The 27,285-nt window shown below is 38.8% G+C and overlaps 1 protein-coding gene across 1 annotated transcript in view; it reads right to left on the reverse strand.

Moving 5' to 3' along the window:
* Positions 1-27,285, reverse strand: part of TTC33 (tetratricopeptide repeat domain 33) — a 39,321-nt gene that overhangs the window by 6,840 nt on the left and 5,196 nt on the right. Inside the window, exons 3-4 of the mRNA XM_054397960.1 lie at positions 11,684-11,765; positions 3,119-3,250 (exon numbers count right to left, since the gene is read on the reverse strand). Coding sequence (XP_054253935.1) covers positions 3,119-3,250; positions 11,684-11,765 — 214 coding nt within the window. The remainder of the gene's footprint in view (positions 1-3,118; positions 3,251-11,683; positions 11,766-27,285) is intronic.

Consider the following 27,285-nt stretch of genomic DNA (forward strand, 5'->3'; position numbering starts at 1 on the left):
ATGTTCCACAGAACATAAGAGCTCTCGATTGCTAGGTGTAAGAAATCTAGCAAGAAAGGGAAGAGACCTGTTGGTCAAGCTGAAAGGCAAGAAGGAGCTGCACAGGCAGTGGAAGCACAGATAGGTATCCTGGGAAAAGTATAGAGATGCTGCCCAATTGTGTAGGGATGAGGTCAGGAAGGGCAGGGCATGGTTGGAGCTGAACTTGGCAAGTGATGCGAAGAATAACAAGAAGGACTTCTACAGGTATATCAATGAAAAAAGGAAGGTTAAAGAAAACATGTCCCTGGAGATTGGAAGAAGGGAAATAATGTGCCCATTTTCACAGAGGCAAATACTGACCTGTCAGCCTCACTTCTGTGCCTGGGAAGATCATGGAGTGAGTTGTCCTAGGAGCTCTGAAAAGGCATATGGAGGCCAGGGAGGTGATCCAAGACAGTCAATGTGGCCCCAGTAAGGGCAAATCCTGCCTAAGGAAACGAGTGGCCTTCCATGATGGAGTGACTACATCAGTGGACACGGGATGACCTTTGGATGTCATATATCTGGCCTTCTGCAGATGCAAGGCCTTTGTTGTGGTCTTCCACAACATCCCACTGGCCAAGTTGGAGAGATAAGGAGTTGATGGGTGGATTGTTCAGTGAATAAGGAATTGGCTGGATGGTCACATCCAGGGGAAAGTGGTCAATGGCTTGGAGTTCAGACTGACATTGGTGAAAAGTGATGTCCCTCAGGGGTCTATAGTGGGACCTGTGCTAATATTTTTATCAAAGATATGGATAATGAGATTGAACACACCATCAGCAAGTTTGCAGATGACACCAAGGTAGGTGGTGCTGTTGATATGCTAGAGAGACAGGATGTCATCCAGAGGGACCTGGCCAAGCTGGAGAGGTGGGTCCAGGTGAACCTCCTGAGCTTCAACAAGACCAAGTAGAGGGTCCTGCATCTAGGCCAGAACAATCCTCATTATCGATACAGGATGGGGAAAGAAGTGATAGAAAGCAGCCCAGCGGAAAAGGGCTTGGGAGTTCTGGTTGATGAGAAGCTGGATATGAGCCAACAATGTGCACTTGCAGCCCAGAAGGCAAATCACATCCTGGGCTGCATCAAAAGATGCATGGCCAGCAGATCCAGAGAAGTGATTCTGCTACTTTACCATGCTCTGGTAAGACCTCAGCTGAAGTACTCCCCCCAGCTCTAGAGTCCTCAATACATGAAGGACATAGACCTGATGGAGTGGGGCTAGAGGAGGGCCACAAAGATGATCGGGGTCTGGAACACCAGTCCTGTGAGGACAGGCTGAGGGAGCTGGGGTTGTTCAGCCTGGAGAAGAGAAGGCTCTGGGGAGACCTAATAGCAGCCTTCCAGTACCTGAAGGGGGCCTACAAGAAGGATGGAGAGAGACTGTTTACAAAAGCCTGTAGTGATAGGAAGAGGGACAATGGTTTGAAATTAGAGAAGAGTAGACTTAGATTCGATGTTAGGAACAACTTCTTTATCGTGAGGATAGTGGAACAGTGGAACAGGTTGCCCAGGGAGGTAGATGAGGCCCTGTCCCAGGGGCCCATTCAACTTCATGCTTGACAAGGCTCTGAGCAACCTGATATAGTGGGAAATGTCCCTGCTTAACGCAGAGAGGTTGGACTAGATGGCTGCTGGAGGTCCCTTCCAACCCAAACCATTCTATGATTCTATGACTTAGATCATCTCATCAATAAGCCTTTTTGAGTTAAATAGTTATGAAATAATTTGAGCTTCTAAGACTCCTCCAGTCTTGACCTTTTAAGATTCCTTAAAAATTTCTTAGTTAAAAAATACATAGTGCACACTATCTGCATTTCAGAATAAATCGCCAAGTTCTTCTCTGCACCTAAAAACATATTCATCAGAAGGCAGGTCAACATATGCCTTAAAGTCAGAAAAGCAAAACTCCAGCATGAGCTTACCTGGCCCTGGTGATAACTCCTCCATCCTTTCTCTTCACAGACAGAAAGGTCAATGTAACAATTACAGGAGCACCTATTGCAGTGTTTTGTTTCAGATGAATAACGTGTTTGATGTAAATCTCTGATTGTTTACACTTAAAATGCTTTGATTTGCATCATGGAATAGTCCCAGACTACATAAATTAGATTCCTTTCTGATTAAGCTTGACAATGCACTCCAAGAAAGCACATGAATTGCTACTCTGAAGTAAAACCACATGAAGATAACGTGAACACCAGGTCTCCAGCACTAACAAGATACCCACTCTTATTGGTGTGATGTGACTTGCAAATATAGACGAAGCTTATAGGATGTGGTGAGAGCAGACCTGGAGGTATAACTAGGACATACCAATACCTATAATTCACAATACAGCAACTAGCATTTTTTACAGAATAAGCTGTATCAGTGACCTTGGATCCTTGTGGGAAATAAAAATTGGAATTCTCTAAGACTAATGAGTTTTAAAATCTCAGACATAATTTACAATGACAATTTCAGATACTTAGAAGTGAAAAAAGCCTTACAGATTGTAGACCCAAGCAAGACAGACCATCTACTCTTACCTTCTACACCACAAAAGCCATGCAATGTCACTAGTTTTGTGATACAGATATGCATGGATTTGTATTTTCATATTATGATACTGCAGCAGCATATAATAGCACACTACACATCTGTAACACACAGCTTTTATCTTATGTAATTCCCATTGTTTTGTTTTTTTAATACTGCTCCTCACTATCAACTGAGACTTCACTGTACTTTCATCTTTCAACTAGAGTGAGCTGTGCTGTAGCAGTATAGTAACCAGAATGTAGTATATGCAGTTATGTCAACGTAATTATCCTATTGCTACCACAAAGATAAAGTATATAACACAAATGGCTTTGAGCTGGACAGGTCTGCCACAAGTCCAGCAACAAAACTCACACAGGAACCATTTGTGAAAAACAACAAAGCAGAAGGAATACTGAAAACAAATGACAACAACCTTTTTCCTCACCTACTTTCAGGTTGCGTAAGGATATTCAACTGCCTTAGTTTTCTCTGTACTTTCATTCTCTTACACACAATTCAGAGGATGTGGTTTACAAGGCTAGCATATTAATGTTGTTCATTTTCCTACCAGCGCTATCTCTCCTAATCCAAGCTGGGCACGTCCCAAAGTCTGCCAGGCATCCCAGGAACGTGGGTTTCTCTGGACAGCCATTTCTGCTGCATGCACTGCTGGGAACATTTCATGCAGAGACATCAGGACCTATGATAGGAAAACAAAAACAAGAGGGATATGAATAAGCAAAACCGAAAGCAGGTTTAAGTTTTCTGTGATTACCCAGCCACCACCACTGTTTCGATAACCAAGGACAGGTTCATCTTATGTAGCTTTTCCTAGTTTAAAAGTTAGTTGTCTAATCCCAGATAGTCACCCAGTCTCATTCCATAGCCCACAGAGAGAAACAAGCATGCTAGGGAATGACTCATCTGAACTATTTAAGCAACTCTATTAGAAGTATAGTAATTGCTTCTGAAGGTGTCTCTCCTTCTCCCTTCCTCCCCACAAACCCCACACCCTGTAAATGCACAGCAGAATACACTGAAACACAAGTGCATTGAGAATGAATCACAGTATATAAGCAAGTAGTGTTGAAAAAGTCCTGGGTTGTATTTTTTCTTTTTTAATAGAAGACTGGGATCTATCAAATACACTTGCAGTACACATGATAAATAGAAACAATCCATGACATCCCACGTGGAAAGTGCCCTTACCAGTGACTGTTGTATTTGGAGAGTAAGCATTCTGCAATAGCAAAGCCTAACTTAGGCATGATATCATTTACACTTAAAAGAAAAACAAACAAACAAAAAATAAACACCCAAACCAAGAAACAAACAAACAAAACAAACCAGCAAAACCTCAAATAAACAAACAGACAAAAAGTGGTTTCTGCATATGGAAATCTCTTTTACTCAGTAGTACAAGTTAGTATCAGTGTTACCGTATCATTTTACTCCTTGAACTGAATCTTCATAACTAAGCCTACAAATCATAGTTAATGATACACAATGTGGCTCAAAGCTTGCCTTGTTTTTCCAAGACCACCATGAGATTGGCATATTACCTGAAGATCTGCATCACCCTGAGATCATGACTTCAGACACCCACATACTATGGTGACAGACACCAGTACAAGAAACAAATGACAACTACGTTCCTAAAGTCTGATGAGAATGTCAACCACAAGAGTAAGACTCATGTGTGGGCAGCCACTTTCATCCCAACTCACCCACAAGCATGACGAATAATATTAGAACATATTAGGACTCTTGCTGAAGTGCAAAAAGCATTTATTACTGTTCTATGATATATGAAATAAATATGAGCATGGAGTAGGGGAGGATTCAAATGCAATAATATTGAGTATTTAATTAACAGAGTATTTGCTTTACTACAGAAAGTCATCTCGCTCTCAAGAAATACAGGAAGCACAGCTTAAAAAAAAAAATCATAAAACAAGCCCTTTGGATGCATACTCCTAAACTTTATTCTAAAGACTAGTTTTATGGCTTCTCTTTAATTCCATTCAGTAGGCTGTATGCTGGCATTTAAAAGTACCTAAAAATCTTTTTAAAATAACCCACAACTACTGTGTCATGTCATTTTCACTCTTCCCAACAATTCTCAATGACTATGCTTTCTAAGCAAAGTTTGTAATGAATGCTGTGCAATTTGCCAAAGCTTTCAAAAAACTGCAATTTTGTGCTTCATTTCTCTTCTCTACAGCAGATCTGTAAATGGAATCAAACTGTTACTAGTACACAGGTGGCCATCCTACCAAAATTAAGTTGTTCTGTGTCTAACAGCTTTTACATAATCTCTTCATGTGTTTATTCTTATAAGAGAAAACAATTCCAAGTATAGTCACCTGAATATTTTTCTGCATCCTGAGTATTCAGTCTTTCCTACCAGTACTTTCTACTGCAACACGATTCAAAAACACCTGCATAAGAATTTAGGAAATCTTTTGTATGAAATTTTTTGAATTAATTTTACTACTTTGCTTACTGAATTGTGACCTCATTAATAAAAGACAATTATTCCATTTTAATCTATTCATGACTGTTGTGTCTACTAAATTAAAAAGCTGCTTTCAAAATACTCCTCCAGATTATGGTGGTCAATACTGTGTTCCTAGTATCTATAGCATCAGTTTCTCAAGGTACATTCAAACAAATACAAACTTGAACGTATGTGCAATTTTTCCATTGCTGGTCAGTTTGAGTTGTTATAAAATGAGTCAGCTATGCTTGTCAGTCACATAAGACAGAAAAAAAAGCTATTAATGCACACTGTTTTCCGACACTTTTGTTTTCAAGTGATGACATCACTGAAATGAACAGACAAATTGCTACAGTCTTATCTTGGGTTACACTACTTATAGTATTAGTATCATTTTAATAAAATACCTCTGCATACCAAATTCCACTGCTACTTGAAAACTGAACCAGCAAGCAGTTATTTTACATCTGGGAAGCCATGCCAGCCACCAGCACAAAGTTTTCTTAGGTGCACATTTAAGAAGAGGTGCTCAGCCCTTGTACAGGCCACATGGCCATGACAAAGCCAGAGAGGAACCACAGGTGTTGTAATCCCCTTTGTCATAAAATGTGTATGTCACATGCTTAATACATAGCCAGATGAAGCACCAAGTTCATGTGCAAATTCATCATCCCCTGGTAACACAGAGTCTAGTGTGGTCTCCATTTCACTAATATGCAAAGTACCTATAAGGTTATTACCACCCTTTGCACATGTGCCCCTCAGAGTGAGTCCAAAAGGGGGAAGCTGGGTAGCATATTATGTAAATTACACTGCTAAGACTTCTCCGAAACATAAACTTCTCATCCTGAGCATTTCAATTGTGTATTTATACACAATTGAAAAATATTTTCAATATAATATATTATAACATAATAATCTTGACTTCTGCATGACAAGGTGTATTTTCAAGGATGCAACTATCCTGAAATATTGCTTTCACTGCACTTCAGATCTTCTCAAACATCTGCTAGTCTAAACATACCTAGAACTGAACTCTTTGCCTTCTTCCCAAATCATGTGTAGCACTGTCCTTACCATCACAGCACCATTTTTAATATTCTCTTCCTTCACATGAATTTAGTCTGCATTTATGCCTCCTCTGAGAATAAACTTACTTTGCACAACTGTTTTCTTTGTCTCATGTTCTATTTATTGTTGGTTTCCTTGATCCCTACATATCACACCATAGTAGATGAAAGTTTATCTGGCTTTAAAATGTTAGACACTCAATAAATGCCTTGTTCAAAGTTTTGCTCCCACTTTTGATCACATACAACTTGATCTTCTCACTTTAAGAATCTTTATTATTTGTTTATTTTTATTTACCTCTTTGAATAAATGTTACTCGCTTCAAAATGGCATCAGCGTAATGGTCCATCTTTCTGGGTCTTACAAAGATGCCTACAGCTCTTCTTTCCTTTCAACACAGACTGGGACCAGTTCTGTTTAATATCTTTATTAATGACTTGCATGAGGGGATCGAGGGCACCACCAGCATGTTTGCAGACAACACTAAATTGAGTGGGAATGTTGATCTGCTCAAGGGTAGGAAGGCACTGCAGGGACAGGTTACATTGATGGACTGAGGTCAGCAGAACAAGGTTTAACGAGACCAAGTGCTAGGTCTTGCACATTGGTCACAACAACCCCAAGCAACACTACAGGCTTGGGGAAGAGTGGCCGGAAAGCAACCTGGTGGAAAGGGATCTGGGGGTGCTGGTAGACAGCCAGCTGAATATGTGCCAGCTGTGTGTCCAGATGGCCACCAAGGTCAATGGCATCGTGGCCTGTATCAAAACCAGCGTGTCCAGCAGGAGTAGGGAAGTGATCATGCTCCTGTACTTGGCCCTGGTGAGCCACAGTTTGAGTGCCACATTCAATTCTGGGTGCCACAGTACAGGAAAGACACTGAAGTCCTGGAGCAAGGCTGGTGAGGGGTTTGGAGGGCATGTCATATGAGGAGCAGCTGAGGGAGCTGGGGTTGTTTATTCTGGAGAAGAGGCAGATAAGAGGAGATCTTATTGCTCTCTACAAGTACCCAAAAGGGGGTTGTAGTGAGGCTGGTGTTGGTTTCTTCTCCCAAGTAACTAACAATAGGATAACATTAAATCGGTTTAAATTGTCTCCAGGGGAGGTTTAGATTGGACATTAGGAAAAACTTCTTTACTGAGAGAGTGGTGAGGCATTGGAACAGGCTGCCCAGAAGGGTGGTGGAGCTACCATCCTTGGAGGTGTTCAAGTGGCATGTAGATGAGTCACTTCAGGACATGGTTTAGTGGTCATGGTAGTTGGGTTATAGTTGGACTCAATGATCTTAAAGGTTCTTTTTCAGCTGTAGTGATTCTATGATTCTACGACTCTATATGCTCGAAATAGTTGAGCTGATCAGAAAAGCATTATTTTATTGAGATGTTGTGGTGGTTTGAGCTCTGACTGGAGTTCAGGAGCTCGAATGATAATAGATTGACATTCCTCCCCCCTGCCCCTCTCCCTTTCTCCCAGCAAGGTGGAGAGAGAGAAAAAAAGGGGGGAAAAAACAGTAGGGGAGAGGGGAAGTAAATTCGTGAAAGAAATAGTCTGAAATCGGTTTTGGAAGTAGGAGAAGTAATTTTTTTTTTTTTACAAAAACGGAAAAAAATCTTTATATATATATATGTATATATATATGTATATCAGTAACAGGGGGGGTTCACAGAGGTGAGGGATGAGGGTAAGTGGGAAAATACACAAAACCAAGCCTGATGGCCTTGTGTTCCGCTGGATGTCAGTGGATTCAGTTGGGAGAAAGGAGGCCCCAGCCACGTGGTCAAGTGCAGGGGGCAGTGGCAGCAGCAGTGATCTTTTTCGAGCGGACGAGGCAGGAAAGAGTGAGCAGCGGGATGTCTGCCTTTTTTATAGGCTTGCTGGACAGGAAGGGGGAGTGGAATAGACCACTTTTGAGTCAGGGGATCCCCCTTTTCCCAGCAGGGGAGGGGCCAAGTTTCTTTTGTCCACCTGGGGGCTGGGTTCTTTCAGCCCCATCCAGGATGGGTGTAACTCAGCACAGATGTGTAACTGAAAAATTAACCTGACAGCCAGCAGCAGTCTTTACAGCCAATCTGAACACACTACTTGCTGCTGATCTCATCTTTGCTCATTTTTATCTGACACAGTTATTTATTTTCTTTATAGGTTTGTTTACACGTATTGGAAATAATTATTCTGTAGAAAATAGAATAAATAGAACACAAGCCCAAGGGCTACTTCAAAAATAAGCATATTTGATTTGGTTGAATTCTTTTCAAAAAGAGTAAAGCAATCTCCTCTGTGTTGGCAATGTTTCTTGTTGGGAACTCTACTGTACTTAATGTAACAAGTTCTGAGCTCTCTTTTAATCCTTTCCAGACTACTGTAGTACAACTGACTCTAAACTGTAAGCCACCATCAGCATCAATCCAGATCTGCATACATTCACACTACTTCATCAGTAACTGTGCCATCTCTTTTGATTCAAGTTCACACCAATTTCAGTGTGGGTTTTGGGTGGGTACTTTGACAGCAGAGATAATTGTCACCCTCTGCTAGTAACTTCCTGCAAAACATTCAGATTACTAGTAAAACTAGGAGCGATCATGCACTATTCCTAAAAGGTCACAGCATAATAAAATAGAGTATTCAGACATGAGATTTCTTTTTTAAACAGATGCCTAATTTTCACAGAAACTAATTTAGTTCCATTCATTGATCACACAAGCAGCATGACCTTCACAGAGGAACCATGAATCACAGAAAAACTCAGTTTAATCCCTGTTCCTCAACACTGTACCAACAGCTTAGTCTTTAGCTGGCCATGCATTCAGAAAAATGCACAAATACACCCTTATAATTTGAGAGTAAGATCTTAAGCTTTCACTTATCAAAATTATGAAAGCTTTCCCCAGCACAAAAGAGACAATCTTGCCAGTAAAATAAGCCTTTAATCCAAAGCCAGCTGTGACAGAAAAGGGCTATTTTCCCAGAATCACCCAAGATAAAGACAAGCATGTGTGAGTTTGCCTATGAACACTCTGTTGAGAGCTGACACACTAAGAGTCTATTCACTTCCTGTTGCTCTTGAATTAATTTCTCAGATACATTTTCTTTGCAAACTTCATTAGCACTCAAGCTTCACAGTTAAGTAACCTCACTATTTTCCAGTAACAGTAATAACACTACAACACTCATAAAACTAATCATACAATTATGAAAAAAAAATTTCTTACAAAGCAGTACAACCATCTCCATTTTCTCATACACTTACAGATATAAAAAATGACTCGAGTTTAGGAGCCAGAAAAGCACATGAACCATTTGTCTGACTAAGAAAAAATCATACCAGGTGGGCTGTTTTATTCAAAATAGTTAAATCTTTAAATTATAGTAAAAAAAAAAAATGTGTGTGTGTATAAGGTGGGTGCCATTTTCACATCTTGACAGAATTTCTTTACCAGTGGAGTTAAAAATGACATGTACAAATTAACAGCAAGGTAACTTAATCTTTTAAGCAATCTGGAAAGATGTAAATAAAGCAGAATTACAGTATTTTGTCTCTTCCAATAGTGCATAATTAAGAATTGGAACTCCTTGGCACATAGCTCTGCAGATGCTAAAATTTTGCAGAGAGTAGAATGCAATGAGGCAAATTTGTTGAAGCAAAATCTTTTCAGAACTTTTAAACACCAAAGTCCCAGGGCCAAAGCTTGCTGGAGGCTGGGAAAAATATCATGGGGAAAGTACACCTACACACTTGTATGATTTTTCCTAGCCATCCACTACTGGAAGTTGTCAGGACACCAGGCTACACGGATCTTTCATTTAAGTTAGCACTGATGTAAAGACATCCTAATACAAGTAAATATTCAATGAAGGTTTACATGTTTAAGATTTTTTTTTTTTTACCATAGAACTCTAAGTATGCAGGAGTCAAAGCACCTAAATCATATAGGAGATCCATGAACATCAATCTGCTATTGAAATAACAGAGATCTGATTCTGTGTGTGCTCAAGTTAAGAGAAAGTCCCACTGCAGAATTTCCAGAAGGTATGAACAACAAGCATGAAGAGTTTTTTAAATTATTTTTTTCTAAAAAGATAGTACGACTCCTGTTTCAGACGTTAGGAGAAAAAAGACTACAAATCTAGGTGAGTGAGAAAAGGGAGAGAGAATATATCCACTTTTCAGCATCATGTAGGACACAGAATGAGAGAACTGCATTAGGAAAATGCAGTGATTTAAAGTAAAAGCAATTATTATGAGCACCATTCAAATTAGCTGACCAGCACTTCATCCAAATCCTTAACACATAAGGGAAAGGAAGGAACCTATCTGGATCTCTTCTATACATATGGTATGACGACAAAGCAATGCAATGATACACCTCTCCCAAAACAAATCAGGAACAGAAAACCTTTAAAGTCATAAAGTGTTTCTCAAACAAATGCAAAACTGGTGAAAATCTAAATCTTCTTGTCTATAAAATGAAAGAATGCTTTGTCATCACTGTATTGAAATGAGCGTAGATTAATAAATTAAATTCTTTAGCAAAAATCACCTTTCTTCACAGACCGAACTGAGAGAAGGAAATGTGATAGCATCCAGGAAAAAAGGTCAACAAACCTTGGAAAATAGCCAGCTTTGCTTCTTCTTTTTTGGGGGGGAAGGTGGGACTGGTTTTTTAATACAAGAACAGAATTACAGCAAAAAGAAAGATTTTTAAAACTAAACAATATATCAAGCTTCCTAAAAATTATGTAAGACTTTTACCGTAGTATCATGTGGGGTCTCTTCATTTTTTCTCCTAACTTTAAAAATATTTTTCAGCCATATTTTGAGTAGCTGTCATCCTAGAAGTATTTTTCTCCCGTTCTTATCTGTCCAGACAGTTGAAAGAAGCCATACGTTTATTGTTCTAACCCTCAATTCAAAATAAAATAATTTTTGGAGAAGATCATTTTTTGCACATTTGCATACAAAAGCTTCCCAATACAAACAAGAAAACATAGCCTGGCACTTTAGCCATTTAAGCCACACAAAGACACGCTGAAATGACATGCTGATCTCTCAGCTTTACAGAGGTGTTCATGGCTATAAGCATTTTCCTCAAAAAACAGCTTTGAAATAAAGGCTCCAGTGAATTGGTATCAGAAGTATACTCTGTTTAATGCTGGTTTACAAGACTAACTGACCTATGTAACAGTTAATATGAAAACAGACTGCAGCATATCTTTTGCGTATAGCATCTCTGCCTAATGTTGACAGTATCAAGCCAACGCTTTGGAGAACAAGGAGATTTTTAATGGTTGTATTTGACAATTCATCATAGTAAGGCTCTCTTTGCTCCTCCCCATTCAATTTTTAAATATCTCCTAACAAAGATGTTCATTATGACTGACTGGAATAACAGCCCTGTTCAAATTCCTGTTAAAAGACACCCTGTTGTGTTAGGAAAACTGAAACACCTACATTGTGCTGGAGTTCATGTGCACAACAACTACACTACATTGCACAGGATCTATTTACAGGCATAATGTTTTCTTTAATTTCTAAACTGATAAAGAATTGTCATGCTTTACCTGTGATTTCATCTCATAAAGTGTAGCATCCTCTGGAGTTAACTGAAGTGCTTCATCCCACTTGTGAATAGCCTCTCGGTACCTGTAGTTAAAACAATATTACAGTCTCACTAGATTTAAAGATACTAGAAATTTCTATTTATATCCTGACATCATCCTAAATAAAGTGCCATGGCATCTCATTAGCATTAATAAATTTTTCTAACCACTTCCCTGTAAGGCCTGCTCAACTCTTTTCAGGAGCTATTTGTTCTCCTGACCAAATGGATGCCCAGTATGTACAACTGTTCAATGCGCCTCAAGTGACTTTACAAGTCAGTATAGGAAACTGGTGACAAAACAATGACTTTAGACTAGGAATCTTGAACTGAGTCAAATTCTCATTCTTGTAAAAATCATCTTTAAGCATAAAGAAATATAACTTGAGCCAAACCTGCTTTGCTACGGTCATAATTTAGTATTTTCAGTATAAAAAGGCTGAAACATTGCAGCTGTCCTCTTGCATTTCTGTGCTGTAAACAACTATAGTGAAATCACTCAACTTTGGGAAGGCATACAGTAGCTTCACAGTATGTTGCCCTTCCCTACAAAGCAGGACAAAACAGAAGAGCTGACCAAAACAAATAAAAATTTGGGGTTTGTCTTGTACAAAGAGGTAAAAGTCAGACAAAAGCACAGAAGGTTTTGACCCACACTGAAGAACTGTAACAGCATAATAAAATGAAGTTAAGGGATTGCAGTCTTTCAGCTCTAAAGGAGACCTCAGATTAACATTAATGAGTCTGCGGGGGTATCACATGTTCACAGTTTGCACTGGCTTGGAAGGTACCTTCAAAGGTCATCTTGTCCAGTTCCCTGCAGTGAGCAGGGATACCTCCAATTAGATCAGCAAAAGCAACTGAAGTCAAACTCCCATTATGATTCAATTTTATTATTCAATATATTATGATTTCCCACAGCATCCTCCTAAAGAAACTGTCTGCTTGGAGTTTGGACGGGTGAATGATTTATTAGGTTCAGAACTATTTGGATGACTGAGCCCAAAAAGCAGAGGTGAACGGAGTTAAATCCTGTTGGAGACCAGCCAACAGTGGTGTTTCCCAGAGCTCAGTACTGAAGCCAGTTGTCTTTATCAATGATCTAGTTGAGGGAATATTGAATGTATTCTCAGTTTGTAGATGACACTAAATTGGACAAGAGAGTTGATCTGCTTTAGGGTAGGAAAGGCTCTGCAAAGGGATCTGGACAAGCTGAGTTGATGGGCTAAGGTCAACTGCATGAGATTTAACAATGCCTCAGAACGCATGTTGAGGCACAGCAGACGCACAGTAACATGGCTTTGAATCTTATGTCCCTTCAGAAAAAGGAACATGAAACTCATCACTAAAAAATACGATCTCAGAAACGAGAATGAGACAAAAATCACACATTAGTCCAATGATGATGCTGCAAACCTTCAGAAACTTTTTATATTTGTCCAAATGAAGAATAATCCTAGCTGGCTGGAGGCCTCCTGACAGGAAATCAGCTTTGCAGATAGAACACCTGGGAGTCCTGTGGGATAGGAAGTTGAGCATGGCCAACAACATGCCTTTGTTGCAAAGAAGCCCAACAAGCAGCCTGAGCTGCCTTAGTGCCACAAGCAGACAAAGAGATAATCTACTTCAGTTCTGGTGTGCTGGGTCAAGTTCTGGGCTGCGCAGTTAAGGCAGAGCCATGGGCGTAGTGAGTCCATCAACAGGCCATAATGATGATTAAGGGCTTGGAGTATGTGTCACATAAAGAGAGGCTGAGACAGAGGAGACCACATAGCCTGGAGAAAGGAAGTCTTAGGAATATCTTGAATTAGAAGTGTAAAATCTTCTTGAATAGAAGTGTAAAAACATCCAGTTTGGAAGAGGGGCAAGGAGTGAAGGAATCACAGAATCACACAGAATCAATAAGGTTGGAAAAGACCTCAAGGATCATCAAGTCCAACCTGTCACCCAAGACCTCATTACTATCTAAACCATGTCACCAAGTGCCACCTCCAATCCCCTCTTGAACACCTCCAGGGATGGTGACTCCACCAACTCCCTGGGCAGCACATTCCAATGTCTAACAGCTCTCTCCATGAAGAACTTTCTCCTCACCTCCAGCCTAAATCTCCCCTGGCGCAGCTTGAGACTGTGTCCTCTTGTTCTGGTGCTGGTTGCCTGGGAGAAGAGACCAACCCCCTCCTGGCTACAACCTCCCTTCAGGTAGTTGTAGACAGCAATGAGGTCACCCCTGAGCCTCCTCTTCTCCAGGCTAAACAGTCCCAGCTCCCTCAGCCTCTCCTCATAGGGCTTGTGTTCGAGGCCTCTCCCCAGCCTCGTTGCCCTTCTCTGGACATGTTCAAGTATCTCAATGTCCTTCTTAAACTGAGGGGCCCAGAACTCGACACAGTACTCAAGGTGTGGCCTAACCAGTGCTGTGTCCAGGGGCACAATGACCTCCCTGCTCCTCCTGGCCACACTATTCCCGATACAGGCCAGGATGCCATTGGCCTTCTTGGCCACCTGGGCACACTGCTGGCTCATGTTCAGCTGTCAATCAGTATCCCCAGGTCCCTTTCTGCCTGGCTGCTCTCCAGCAACTCTGACCCCAGCCTGTAGCTCTGCATGGGGTTGTTGTGGCCAAAGTGCAGCACCTGGCACTTGGACTTGTTGAATGCCATCCTGTTGGACTCTGCCCATCTGTCCAGCTGGTCAAGGTCCCTCTGCAGAGCCCTTCCACCTTCTAACAGATCAACACCTGCTCCCAACTTGGCGTCATCTGCAAATTTACTGATGACGGATGATGAAAGAAGATGGAACCAGACTCTTATCGCTTGTGCTCAGTGACAGGACAAGAAGCAACAGGCACAAACTGAAGCACATGAAATTGTTTAAACATGTCTCCACTGTTGGAGATATCCAAAACTTGACTTGACAACATCCAGAGCAACTTGATTGAGCAGGAATTGGAGTAGAAAATCCTCTAGGGTTTCATAGGATTATATTATACTAAAACATCAGCAACCTTAGTTGCCGATTAAAACATGATTAAAAATGACCACATTTTGTCTGAACTAAATTTTATGTAAAATATAATATTACAAATAGACTCATTAATTTTTTAGATATTTTATAAAAACTTCTCTAATGTAGCAATAGTCAAAGAACATTAACAAGTTTGCACATTTTGATTTTACAGAATATCAAATTAGTATTTCCAGCAAAAGTCAAACTCTCAGCTGCATATAATGTAACTAAGCATCTAAACCTCAGCAAAATAAAGCATTTTTAAGAAAATACTATCATGACTTGAAATTTTGAATTATTATCTATGTGAGCATAACGATATGCTACATTTTATCTACTTACAGTGATTTCAGTAACACAATACATCTACAAAAAAATTACACAGCTATAACCAGAGCTTAGTTATAATTGTTTCTTCTCTATTGCAATGCCACAGAAAGGAATAAATTATTGAGAAGTAGATACATCTGGGATGGCTTCATTGTATAAGACTTGATGGATATTGCCCATTTTTATTTAACAGCATATCCGGTAGCTCCCCTAAAGTACTAAAACTGCTCTCTTCAGACACATTACTGACCATCTGGGAGATATACAGACTTGGCATGTTTTATTACAGCTTGATAAGCTTTTAAAACAAATATCTCATGCTTACACTTCACTTTTTCATCACTTCTGAGAAAACAGGATCTCTCAAACTCTTAAAATCAATAAAATAAATTCATATTTCCATAAAGTTTTTTTCACTCAGAATCATCCTCCAACTAAAGGAACAAACCCTGTTCAAGTTAACACAGAGATCAGGTTTTGAATCATAAGTATATACGTATATACAATGCTAAAAAACATCACTGTACATCACACAGGATTACATTCCTATAGCTTTACTCCAACAAGTTTGCCACAACTGATGCTTAAGAACAAACTGAGACAGGGCATGCTCAGAGTGACACTGGAAATATCTCAAGATATACTGAAGAGATGAGATGGTATCAAGTTAAGACAAAATGAGATAGGCCTGCAGGAGAGAGACAGAGACAACAGGACGAAGCTTAACTCCTGGGAATTCTTAGTGACATGGAGAAATGCTCATACTATCAGATGTTACAGGAGGATGAGGGAAAACACAGTTAGATGGAGCCCAGGAAGGGATGAGGAAAACAAGAGTTTTAGAATAATATGGGTAATTGCCAAATACTTGTATCACAGAGGATGAATATCAATGGTCAGCAGCCACCAGAAGCAGCACCTAGAACAACTTTAATCTAGTGTAAGGGTCAAATTCAGACTTTGATGGAAACTAGAGAAAAAGAACCCTAGACAGTAATTATACAGAATACATAAAAAATGAAAGAGAACTTAAAAACAAAGTAGACATTAATTACAGGAATAGACTTCCCTTTTTTAAGCTGGAGATGATGCAGCTGTGGGAAAAAAAAAAGATTCAAAGAACAGATGAAGGAAACCTTGTAGTGTATTTTTTAATTAAGAATGGTTAACAGCACAAGTTCTCTCTGCAACCTGTTAATAACTTAGATACCAGGACATTATTCAGAGTGGAAGAACAGAACTGGAAGAGTTTATTATGCTTCCTTCAATTAGATAGGGATTTTGGTGGTTTAGTTTTGTCATGAAAACCACAAGACCCTATAATCTCTGACTGCGTACTTGGTTAGCTCTTAGAAACATTAACAGACTGCATTGAGAAATATTCAGATTTTTACCACATAAACATTTAAAACTACTGTACAGATAAATGACTGACCTTAAGAAGGAGTCAAAAGAAATAACCTATTTCTACCTATATGCTATTAACATCAAACTGTCAATTAATTACGATACAGAACATAAGTGGTGTATAAAAATACACAGTTGAAGATCTTAATTCACCAAAGAGTGTGCCACATTTGGGAACTTATTTAGGCAAGCAAACCTTTTACCTGTATTTCTCAGGTATCTATAGCTAAATCACATAGCATACCTTTTTGTTTTAAACACACAGCAGAAATGTAATTTTTTCTATTGACAATGGCAGTGCTAACAGCAGAGTTGTTGACAGAGGAAATAATAATTACATTCACATATAGGGAAAGCCATATTTGAGTGCATAACGGAGAATGAAAATGGTCAGAACCTTCCATACCACTGAGAAACAGCATCACACAAGACAACATTTAGTGTCATACAAACTACTGTGTTCCTGTAGGAGTACTAAAAAGAAGAAATATGACTTCTATATGTGTAACTACAAAAATTTCAATTTTCTAATGTTTTCATGTTCAGCATTAGTGCCAGATGAAGTGACAACTGGTTGGGGCAGAAAACACCTAAGGAACCCACTACAGGGTCTAGAAAATGCTGTACAACCATCTATAAACACATGAAGTACCTTGTTAAATCATAGTCCTGTAATTTAACATAACAGTATTGACTGTCATTTTATGGGTGAGAGCTCTGTAGGATGCCAAAACAGCGACAAATAGGAACACAACTGAGGTTTAGACACCAAAATTCAAATCAACAAAAAGAATATAAGTCTTATTACACCTGTCATTTCATTATTTAAGCACTAAAAAAAAAAAAAACAAAAACATCATAACCTTACAAGTTTCAAGAGAAGTAATCATATAGCTTAAGTAAAATCAATTAATTATTTTAGTATACTAAACTAAACCTTAAAATTTATATAAATCTAGTAACAGATATTGCAATAGTTAGAACATTTAAAGTATTCACAGAAAAGTAATGTGGTTGGGTTTTTTTCCTCAAATGGAATTTTAAATACAAAGCATTAGTGCCTCAAAACAGTTTCAAGAGTAGTTCCTTTGGAAAATCAGCAAGAAAAATGTAGAAGAAAATCTGTTATGGGACAACTGAAGCAATTTTGAGGTTGTGTTCTGATCTTCAGAATTATTTGTTCTGATAGCTTTTAGAAACATATTAGAACTAGAATTATGGGTACCATCTGTTTTTTTTCTTAATTGAGTAGGCATTTAATCCCTTTAATCTTTTAATTATTTGTTCACAGATGAGCTGACAACTCTTGTCTCTCTTACCTCATACTATGATTCTACTGGTTCTCAAAAATCAGTCACAGAAACTACGGCAAGAAATCAAAAGCTGCACACAGCAGAAAAAAAACAACCAATTGAACAAAAACACACTGAAAAAATATTCTGGTGTTTAGATATCAGCATTTCTCTATCTTTCTCAAAAAGACTTACTGCCAAAATACGATGCTCAAAGGTAGGGTGTTAACAGGCAAAACACTTTGGGAGAGATGATACCTAAGAACCAACAGTCTGCTCACATTCCATTCTGAGCGGTTCCACTTCATCTAGTCGACATGCTCTTGTTATCTGTACTAAATAATGTAATTCTCCTTCATTTTCCTTCCCTCTATTACTTCTGGCCTCTTTAAAATGTTCGCTGATGTTAACATCACAGAGCAATAACAACAGAAATTATATACAAAAAGACAAAGCAATAAAACCAGAGGAAACATATTTCATTTTGAGACTTAAAGGGCATTTTAAATTTCTTTTCATGAAAGTACCAGTATGTCAAATAGGGAGGTACCCTACAAGTTTCCCCACACAGCTGAAATGATTACTAAGTATTGATGCAAAGTATTACTATGTAGTACCAAAGCAAATCCTAGCCAGCAAAAGCCATCAAGCCTCTTGAAGTAAGTGAAATACAGGTATGTAACAGACCATTATCATCTACCTGCACAGACATCATATAGACATATACTCAATGTACAGATATCAAAATCCATAACTAAAGGAATCTTTCAGACACTTCTAAAGCCCAAGAAGACATAACATCCAAATTACACACATAAAACAGTGAAGGAGTGGGAACTCTTACCATCAGCACTATAGAGACAAGAAGTGGTAAATCTCACTGTCACTATGCAAAAATGTTCTGTAAACGGACAGGAGGCAAGTTTGTGCTCCAATTTCCATGACAGAGCCAGTCACTTAAAATGTTACATTTCTACTGAAAAGCAACCTTACAAGAACGAATCGATTCAGACTGCATTTTGTTGGCACTGTGATTTTGCATGCATGCAGTAGCAGCGTCTATCAGAGGAAAGTAACTTCAAGAACTGGTTTGGAGCTATTTCCTTAATTTTTTCCCATAGCACAGAATGAGATGCCAAATAAAACATTAAAGATTCAACAGAAGACTCATATTTTAGATGTCTTTATCTATATTGCTACTACATAAGAATACAGAAGTCACTTAATCTACAGAATCCTTATGCTTGTGAATCCTAACCTGTAAAATTAAATCTTCCTTGTATGACTTAAATCCTACGCTCTCACCTAGCAGAGAAGATCTACAAAGTTCTGGAACGGCTCCCTTTCCATTAAACTACCCATAGATTTACAACATACTCCCAGAAAAGAAAACAGGATGGCAAACAAGAGTTTGTTGCAATAATACACAGAGATGTAATGCATCTGTGAACTGGAATATTCCTTCTTCTGAAGAAATTAAAAAAAAAAAAGTAATCAATGATTCATACCTTCAGTGTTGCACATGGAGATATATGCCTTCTAACATATCTTCCTTACTACCTCCTCTCTTTAAACATTTAGTTAAGCCCACTGATTAGATACATATAATGGATTTGCAAAAGCCTTTTTCTGGATTTCATAAAAGGCACCATTCACAAATTCTAAGAGTGTCAATGAATTTTATTTAAACTGAGAAATATAGTCACTTTGGTGGATTTCTGCCCAGTTTGGCTCAATATCCAAAATTTGCCTCTCAGTCTCGATTTATTATCAGAAAATAATAACCAAAACTAAGTAACTTAGCCACTCTCATAATCAGTTAAAATATATTCAAAACCTGTAAATTATTCCCCAAAAAAGTGCAAGGTTAAATATTTCTCCCATACATAATGCTCCATGTAACAGTTGTTTATACTAGTAATTTACATAAAAATTCCCTAGGTTTTATGACAGCAATTTATTCCATAAATCAGTTAGGGCATTTTAATACTGAGGATTCTAATTTTAGTATTCACTTTCATTATGTATGTCAACAACACTTCCAAAACTTTTTACAGTGTTGCTTGGAATTCCTTTATAACTGTGAATGCAACAAAAACCATCACCTACTAAAATAAATACTTTCTGAAACTTTTTTGATTCAGTTCCAACCATAATACGGAAGTATTGGAATTCTGCCACATTTTTGACAGGCAAATACAAATGTCTTTATATAAATTTGTAGTCATTCTAAGAAACTCCTCAAAAGTCATCCTGCATCCTCACATCAGTCTACACTCTTGACCCTGGCTTTGTACCAGTATAAAAACTTCTGCTTTTTAAACCAAGTGGACAGTCTAATCCAGGTTATGACCTATCCAAACATTACTCTGTTTTCAATGTCAAGCAGCTCCCCAGTGTAATTCTCCTTTTGGCTACACAAACACAATGAACAGAGCTTTATTTAGGCAGCAATGACACTGCTATAGTGTAATGGTTTCCACATGATAGCTATACTTTATCATCTCAAGTACATGTTTGGATGTTGGAGGAGTTCACAGTCCTTACTTTACTAAAAAAGACAAATGTTGTGCTAGTCATGAAACTGAACACATTATTAAAAAATGGCACCTTTAGCAAATCTTTTTACCACCCTCATACTAAGATGTCTACAAACAGATCTTTCAATTTGGCAGTGAGAGAAAGATGGTCTAGCAAGGGCTGACTAAAACAAAATCTGAAATAAAATTTTTCCGGTGTAGAAAACAAGGAAAGCTTGTATTAAAGTTTCCAGATAAATACAAATGTAGGTTGAAGTCTCAGCTGCATAACTCCTTTCAGTAAGTTTATACTATTTAACATACTTAACAGCTGTCTTCCATTTTTAACACTAAAATAGGATGGTGGAGCCAACTGAACACAACCCTTTACTCTTCAGCAACATCTCTTATCAAAGATCTTAGTTGGAAAAAAAAATCTGTAACTACAAACTGCATTTTGTCATTTCTTAATTTTTGCATACAGCTTAAGCCACAGTCTACCACATTACATGTTCTGACAGGTCAAAGACAAAGCAAGTAATGTTTTAAAGATTTGCCATTTAGTTGCTAGATTCATCAGAACTGCATAGACTGGCATTAAAATAAAGTACTAAAAATGGCATCCCATAAAAATGGTTAGTTTGAACTAGAAAACTTAGGTTCTTTATGAAAATTTCTGTGATTGCCATAGCCTTCCTGTTCAGAAAACTCCTGAAACAAAATGTTGATGGGTAATTATGATCCCTTAAATTCAGTACATTTTAATTTTAGAAGGTACACATAATGTTCAGTAAGAATCACCCAAGGGATATTGAATTGTTTCAAAACTAAACTCCATGAACATAAAGACAGCTAAAGCCAAGGGTGTGGAAGGGAATATTATCCTTTTGCACAGCAATAGCTAGGATTTGTTTAAGAGCAACTGAAAAAAATGTATTAAATTATTAAGAGAAATAATATTACAAGAAGATAATTTCTAAATACAAAGCTTTCATTATTCAAGTAAAAGCAACTAGGTGTGTTTAACAGTAGATCTAGGCCATAAACAACACCATAAAATTCTGACTTTAAAAACCTTAGGTACAATATTTTACAGCATCCATATCATAATACCTAATGTTGTTAGTACAGGGAATCCTTGACACTGTGACAGACATACTTCAGTAGAGCAACATTTGCCAGTGTCTGTCAGTCAAGAGATGTGGAAAAGGCCTCCGGTTGTTATTGTTCTGTTAAAACTGCTTAAATTATTAATGCAAATTACTGGGTTTTGCTTCTTTATATACTAGGTATATAAATTATAAAAATAATACAGTTCTCTGCATTTAAGGACTGCATTATTACAATGTCTAACTGAAGTTACAGGTAAAATCTCTTAGTTTAAGTCAGAAACACATTCTTTAACTTGCTAGATAAGACTTTTGTATTATTTACATGAATCTCCAGCCACCATTTACCTGCACAGACTTGCTGGCAGCAACTAGTTTGTGCAGGACGGTGGCAGCTAGCACTAGTACTGCTGCCACTCTGTCTACTATTTTAAGAGATAGTGCCTGTCCCAGACAGTTTATAATAGTATGCAGCAAGATAAAGGGAATTAAGACAGTTTCAAAGATCAGCTCTGAAAACAAACAAGCCAACTGTGAGAAACTCACAGTGGAGCACTTCATCTCAATACAAGACTTAAAAGGAAACGGAAATGCACCAGGTGCACTCCGCTATATACACTTATTATCCCCCATATGCAGCAAAAGGTTCTAAGTGTTGCTGAGGAAAAACATCAGATTAAAAGAAAATCACAGACTGTCAAAAGAATAAATAAAAAAAGGTAAAAAGAATAAATAATTCCACTTATGTACAATTTATAAGGCTAAAAATATGCCAGTACATGTGCTTTCATATATCTTCATAAATTTTTCAAGCATATTTGTGATGACTGATGAAAGTTAAATATAACATGTAACAACAATGACAACAAAAACAGCAAAAATTTACATTGGTTATTTACAGACCATTATGTAATGTAGTTACTTATAGGCCCCCTAAGCAGTACTAACTAGTTATTCTGGAATTAGATGAAAACATTTTACTTGGTTATAAACAAAAGCTGTTGGGGAAAAATGCTAGGAATTAAACAGAAGCAACAGAAGCAGCTAGCAAAGTAAAAATTCAGAAACTATCAATTCCTGCCCTACTGATTAAGAAGAAAAAAATATATTTTTTTCTTTATGAAATCTAAAAATGAGAGTCAAGTGTTCATTATTTGTAGCAATTTTACATGCATTAGAATCATAGAAGAGACCTGTGAGATCACCAAGTCCAACTGCTCGCCTAGAGCACAGTTTCACCACTACTGCTAAGCCTATGATGGAATGAAGTCATGTCAGGCATGACTTCTCTATCTATATAGAGATACTAATATATACATAAAAATTAAGATATGCTGATAAAATTTCACTTAGGAAAATAAAATCTTTATTGTTCGTCAGTTCCAGTAACATACTCTACATACTTAAATATAAGGGGTTTAAATAAACAGACACATTTTCAAAGAGTTCATTTAAGAAAACACTGCATAGCATATGTGCAATGAATACAACAGACTTTCCCTTACAAAGTTCTATAAAGTGTATTTGAGGCACAAAAGGAACAAATTCTCTAATCTTGAATCCCAAAACAGATTAACACAAAATTATCATTCGTTTCAAAACAGGTATTTAGCAGTTAGACTGCAGTTAGCATCCCACATAAATGTAGGTACCCAACCTCATGTATTTACAGGAAGACTTCAGCCACACAGGTTGCATTTGTACCAGCATACTCAGTGTCAGGGAATGTCCCAAACAGTGCTACTCACAGGCTTACAGAGTGGTCCTTGGCGTGGCTATGGCCAGCAAACACTCTACCAGTTAGTCCACAGCCATCCTGTTGAGGAAGGCAAAAGGACCACAAAATGGTCCTGGTACACGTTTTCTACAGGATTAACACTGAACAACAGGAACCCCCAAGTTCCTTTAAGTTCTTAAATGAATTATGTTGGCTCCCCTTTCTCCTTACATTTTGAAGAAACCTTGAAGAAATTCAGACTCACATCTCTGCTGACTCTAAGTTCTATAGGATGATATAAAGGCATCAATTAAATTATGTTATATGCTTAAGGAAAATATATGTATATATTAACACTTCCACAGTCTACAATTGTTCCATGAATATTCCTTCTGTTTCTATTTACAAATACACACTCATTCAAATACAGATGGATACTACAATGTCATAATTCCTCTTCATCAGGCCAAACCACTCTTGAGCTTGAAAGAGGTAATTTGCAAGAAAAATTTACCCAGCTCTCTTGGACCCTTCTCTCTAACATACTCCACTTCTCCTAAACTTAATCCATAACGCTACTCATTGTATTAAACTGCTGAAATGTTTCTGACAAAGATAGCTGTTGAATCTTCTGAACATGATCTTCTCCTTATTAACACTGTATTATGTAAGTAACATCTGATTTGACTCAGAATTGACAAACAAATACAATGATCTTTACCATGTTAGTTGCATCAAAATATATTATCAAAATAATCTGAAAGTAATTTTATTACTCTAGCACTTTCATTGTAGCTCATAGCACAACATTGTTACTTCTCAGTAAGCAAGTGCTTATCATAATCTAAGCCTGAAAGACACAGGTAAAATGAACAAATATTATAAGAACATGACAGAAAGGCTTTTCAGCTTCCTTTAAATGGGTATTACTCTTCTGTTCCACCTGCTAAATTTTTCTGATCACAGAATCACAGGACGTTAGGGGTTGGAATGAACCTCCAGAGATCACAGAGTCCGACCCACTCTGCCAAAACAGGATCACCTAGGGCAGACTGCACAGAAATGCATCCAGGTGGGTTTTGAAAGTCTCCAGAGAAGGAGCCTCCACAACCTCTCTGGGCAGCCTGTTCCAGTGCTCTGTCACTCACCATAAAAGAGAGTCTAAGCTCTATTGAGGTGGAGCCTCCTGTGTTCTAGCTTGTACCCGCTGATCCTTGTCCTATCACTGGGCACCACTGAAAAGAGATTGGCACTTTTGTCTTGATACCGATTAACTTACAACTACACTAAACAGTTTTCAACAGAGTGTGCCTCCTCATCTGACACCGACACTTTAAAACATTTAGTGAGAAAAACAAACTCAGTTACAGCTGATATAGCTAAGGAATCACAAAACTACACATTGAAATGATACTACGTATTATAGAATCATAGAATCAGCCAGGCTGGAAGAGACCTCTAAGATCATTCAGTCCAACTGATCACCCAACAATCAACTAGACCATGGCACTAAGTGCCTCATGCAGTCTCCTCTTGAACGTCTCCAGCGATGGTGACTCCACCACCTCCCTGGGCAGCCCATTCCAATGGGCAATCACACTCACTGTGAAGAACTTCCTCCTAATATCCAGCCTATACCTCCCCTGGCACAACTTGAGACTGTGTCCCCTTGTTCTGCTGCTGGTTGTCTGGGAGAAGAGACCAACCTCCACCTGGCTAGAACCTCCCTTCAGGCAGTTGTAGACAGCAATGAGGTCACCCCTGAGCCTCCTCTTCTCCAGGCTAAACAACCCCAGCTCCCTCAGCCTCTCCTCATAGGGCTTGTGTTCCAGGCCCCTCACCAGCTTCGTTGCCCTTCTCTGGACATCTTCCAGTACCTCAACATCTCTCTTGAATTGAGGAGCCCAGAACTGGACACAGTACTCAAGGTGTGGCCTGACCAGTGCTGAGTACAGGGCAAGAATAACCTCCCTTGTCCTGCTGGCTACACTATTCCTGATACAGGCCAGGATGCCATTGGCTCTCCTGGCCACCTGGGCACACTGCTGGCTCATGTTCAGCCTACTATCAACCAGTACCCCCAGGTCCCTCTCTGTCTGGCTGCTCTCTAGACACTCTGTCCCCAGCCTGTAGCACTGCATGGGGTTGTTGTGGCCAAAATGTAGAACCTTGCACTTAGCCTTGTTAAATCTCATCCCATTGGCCTCTGCCCACCCATCCAGCCTGTCCAGGTCCCTCTGCAGAGCCCTTCTACCTTCCAACAGATCAACACCTGCTCCTAACTTGGTGTCATCTGGAAACTTACTGATGATGGACTCAATTCCTTCATCCACATCATCAGTAAAGATATTGAACAGGATGGGGCCAACACTGATCCCTGGGGGACACCACTAGTGACTGGCTGCCACCAACTGGATGTGGCACCATTCACCACCACTCTCTGAGCCTGACCCTCCAGCCAGTTCTTGACCCATTTCAGAGTGAATCTGTCCAAGCCAGGAGCTGCCACCTTTGCCAGGAGCTTCGTGTGGCAGACAGTGTCAAAGGCTTTGCTGAAGTCCAGGTAGACTACATCCACAGCCTTCCCTCCATTCGCCAGGCAGTAACCTGATCCTAAAAGCAGATCAGGTTGGTCAGGCAGGACCTGCCCCTCCTGAATCCATGTTGGTTGGGCCTGATCCCCTGACCATCTTGTAGGTTCTGTGTGATAGTACTCAGGATGACCTGTTCCATAACCTTGCCTGGCACCGAGGTCAGGCTGACAGGTCTGTAATTTCCTGGTTCCTCTTTCAGGCCCTTTTTGTGGATGGGCATCCCATTATTATATTAGCATCAGATAAAAAAGAATTCACAATAATTCTTTAAAAAAAAAACAATTGAAAATGAAATTATGTGGTTCTCAAAGATTAATGCCTCCAGAAAAGAAAACTGTTCCATGAAAATTACGTATTATCTAGTGTGAGCATAGCACTTTGACGTGTCCTTACTTAATCTGCTCTTGCAAAAGCTAAAGAAAAGAAAGAATAAAACCTTATTATTCACATATATAGTCACACAAATTAGTAATTTACACATCAAGGGACAAAGTAACACAATTATTTATTTTACTATAGATCAATATCTATAAAGCCAGCCAAAACATAAGTGTTTCCATTGAAAGTATGAAACATGATCTTCCCAAATCAGTACCAACTTTAGAGATGGAGATCTTTTAGTGCCACATGGAATCATTAACAAATATAAGCAGAAGCTAGGGCAATACTACCTTTCATTTAGCAAAAATTAAATATAAAATGCAGATCACTAAGAATTTGAAGCCAGCAGTGTTTACTCGCAGAAGAAAACAAAGTACTTAGATGAGGGTGTTTTGCAGATCTTCAGGGTACACTGAGAAGAACTCTATCTCCACCTACTGGACCACCTACAAACGTGGTCATAGGTTCAAAACAGTAGAGAAAAACTGCAAAGCCGTCTATCCAAGACAATAAGCAACTCAATGACACTGAGGACACTAGTCTAAAAATAGGTTTCTCTTCTCCTTGCTGTCAGCTCACTGAATGCCATGTTTACACTACCCAATTCACTGTTTAATCTCACCTAAACATTTTCTTAAACTTGCATCCACATCCAAAGACCACCAACCTACCATTCAAAATACACTATTATTGCAATCTGCTGTGTTCAAAGGAAGGGGACTGAGCACATGAACTTCTGTCATTTTGGATTATGCTGGATTTAAAACAGCACAGGACTGTCAACACACACAAAAAACAAACAACCCCCTAACCTTGATTATGGCTTTTGATTTCTGTGGGTATTTTTTAATTCCAGTGTATGCAGATACATCCAAACTGATGCTGAAACTGAATAATCTACCAGCATTGTAAATTTGATAAAAGCAAAACCAATTTCTCTTAAATATTCTCCATTTCTGCACCAACAGATAATACTGTTTAATGAAGGTCTACTTGGGGATGGACCCAATGATCTCTTGAGGTCCCTTCCAACCTGTAATATACTGTAATACTTAGAATCATAGAATCAGTCAGGGTTGGAAAGGACCACAAGGATTATCTAGTTCCAATCCCCCTGCCATGGGCAGGGACACCCAACACTAGATCAGGCTGGCCAGAGCCTCATCCAGCCTGGCCTTAAACACCTCCAGGGACAGGGCATCAACTACG

The sequence above is a fragment of the Indicator indicator genome, chromosome Z, assembly GCF_027791375.1.
Source record: "Indicator indicator isolate 239-I01 chromosome Z, UM_Iind_1.1, whole genome shotgun sequence".
Lineage (NCBI taxonomy): Eukaryota > Metazoa > Chordata > Aves > Piciformes > Indicatoridae > Indicator > Indicator indicator.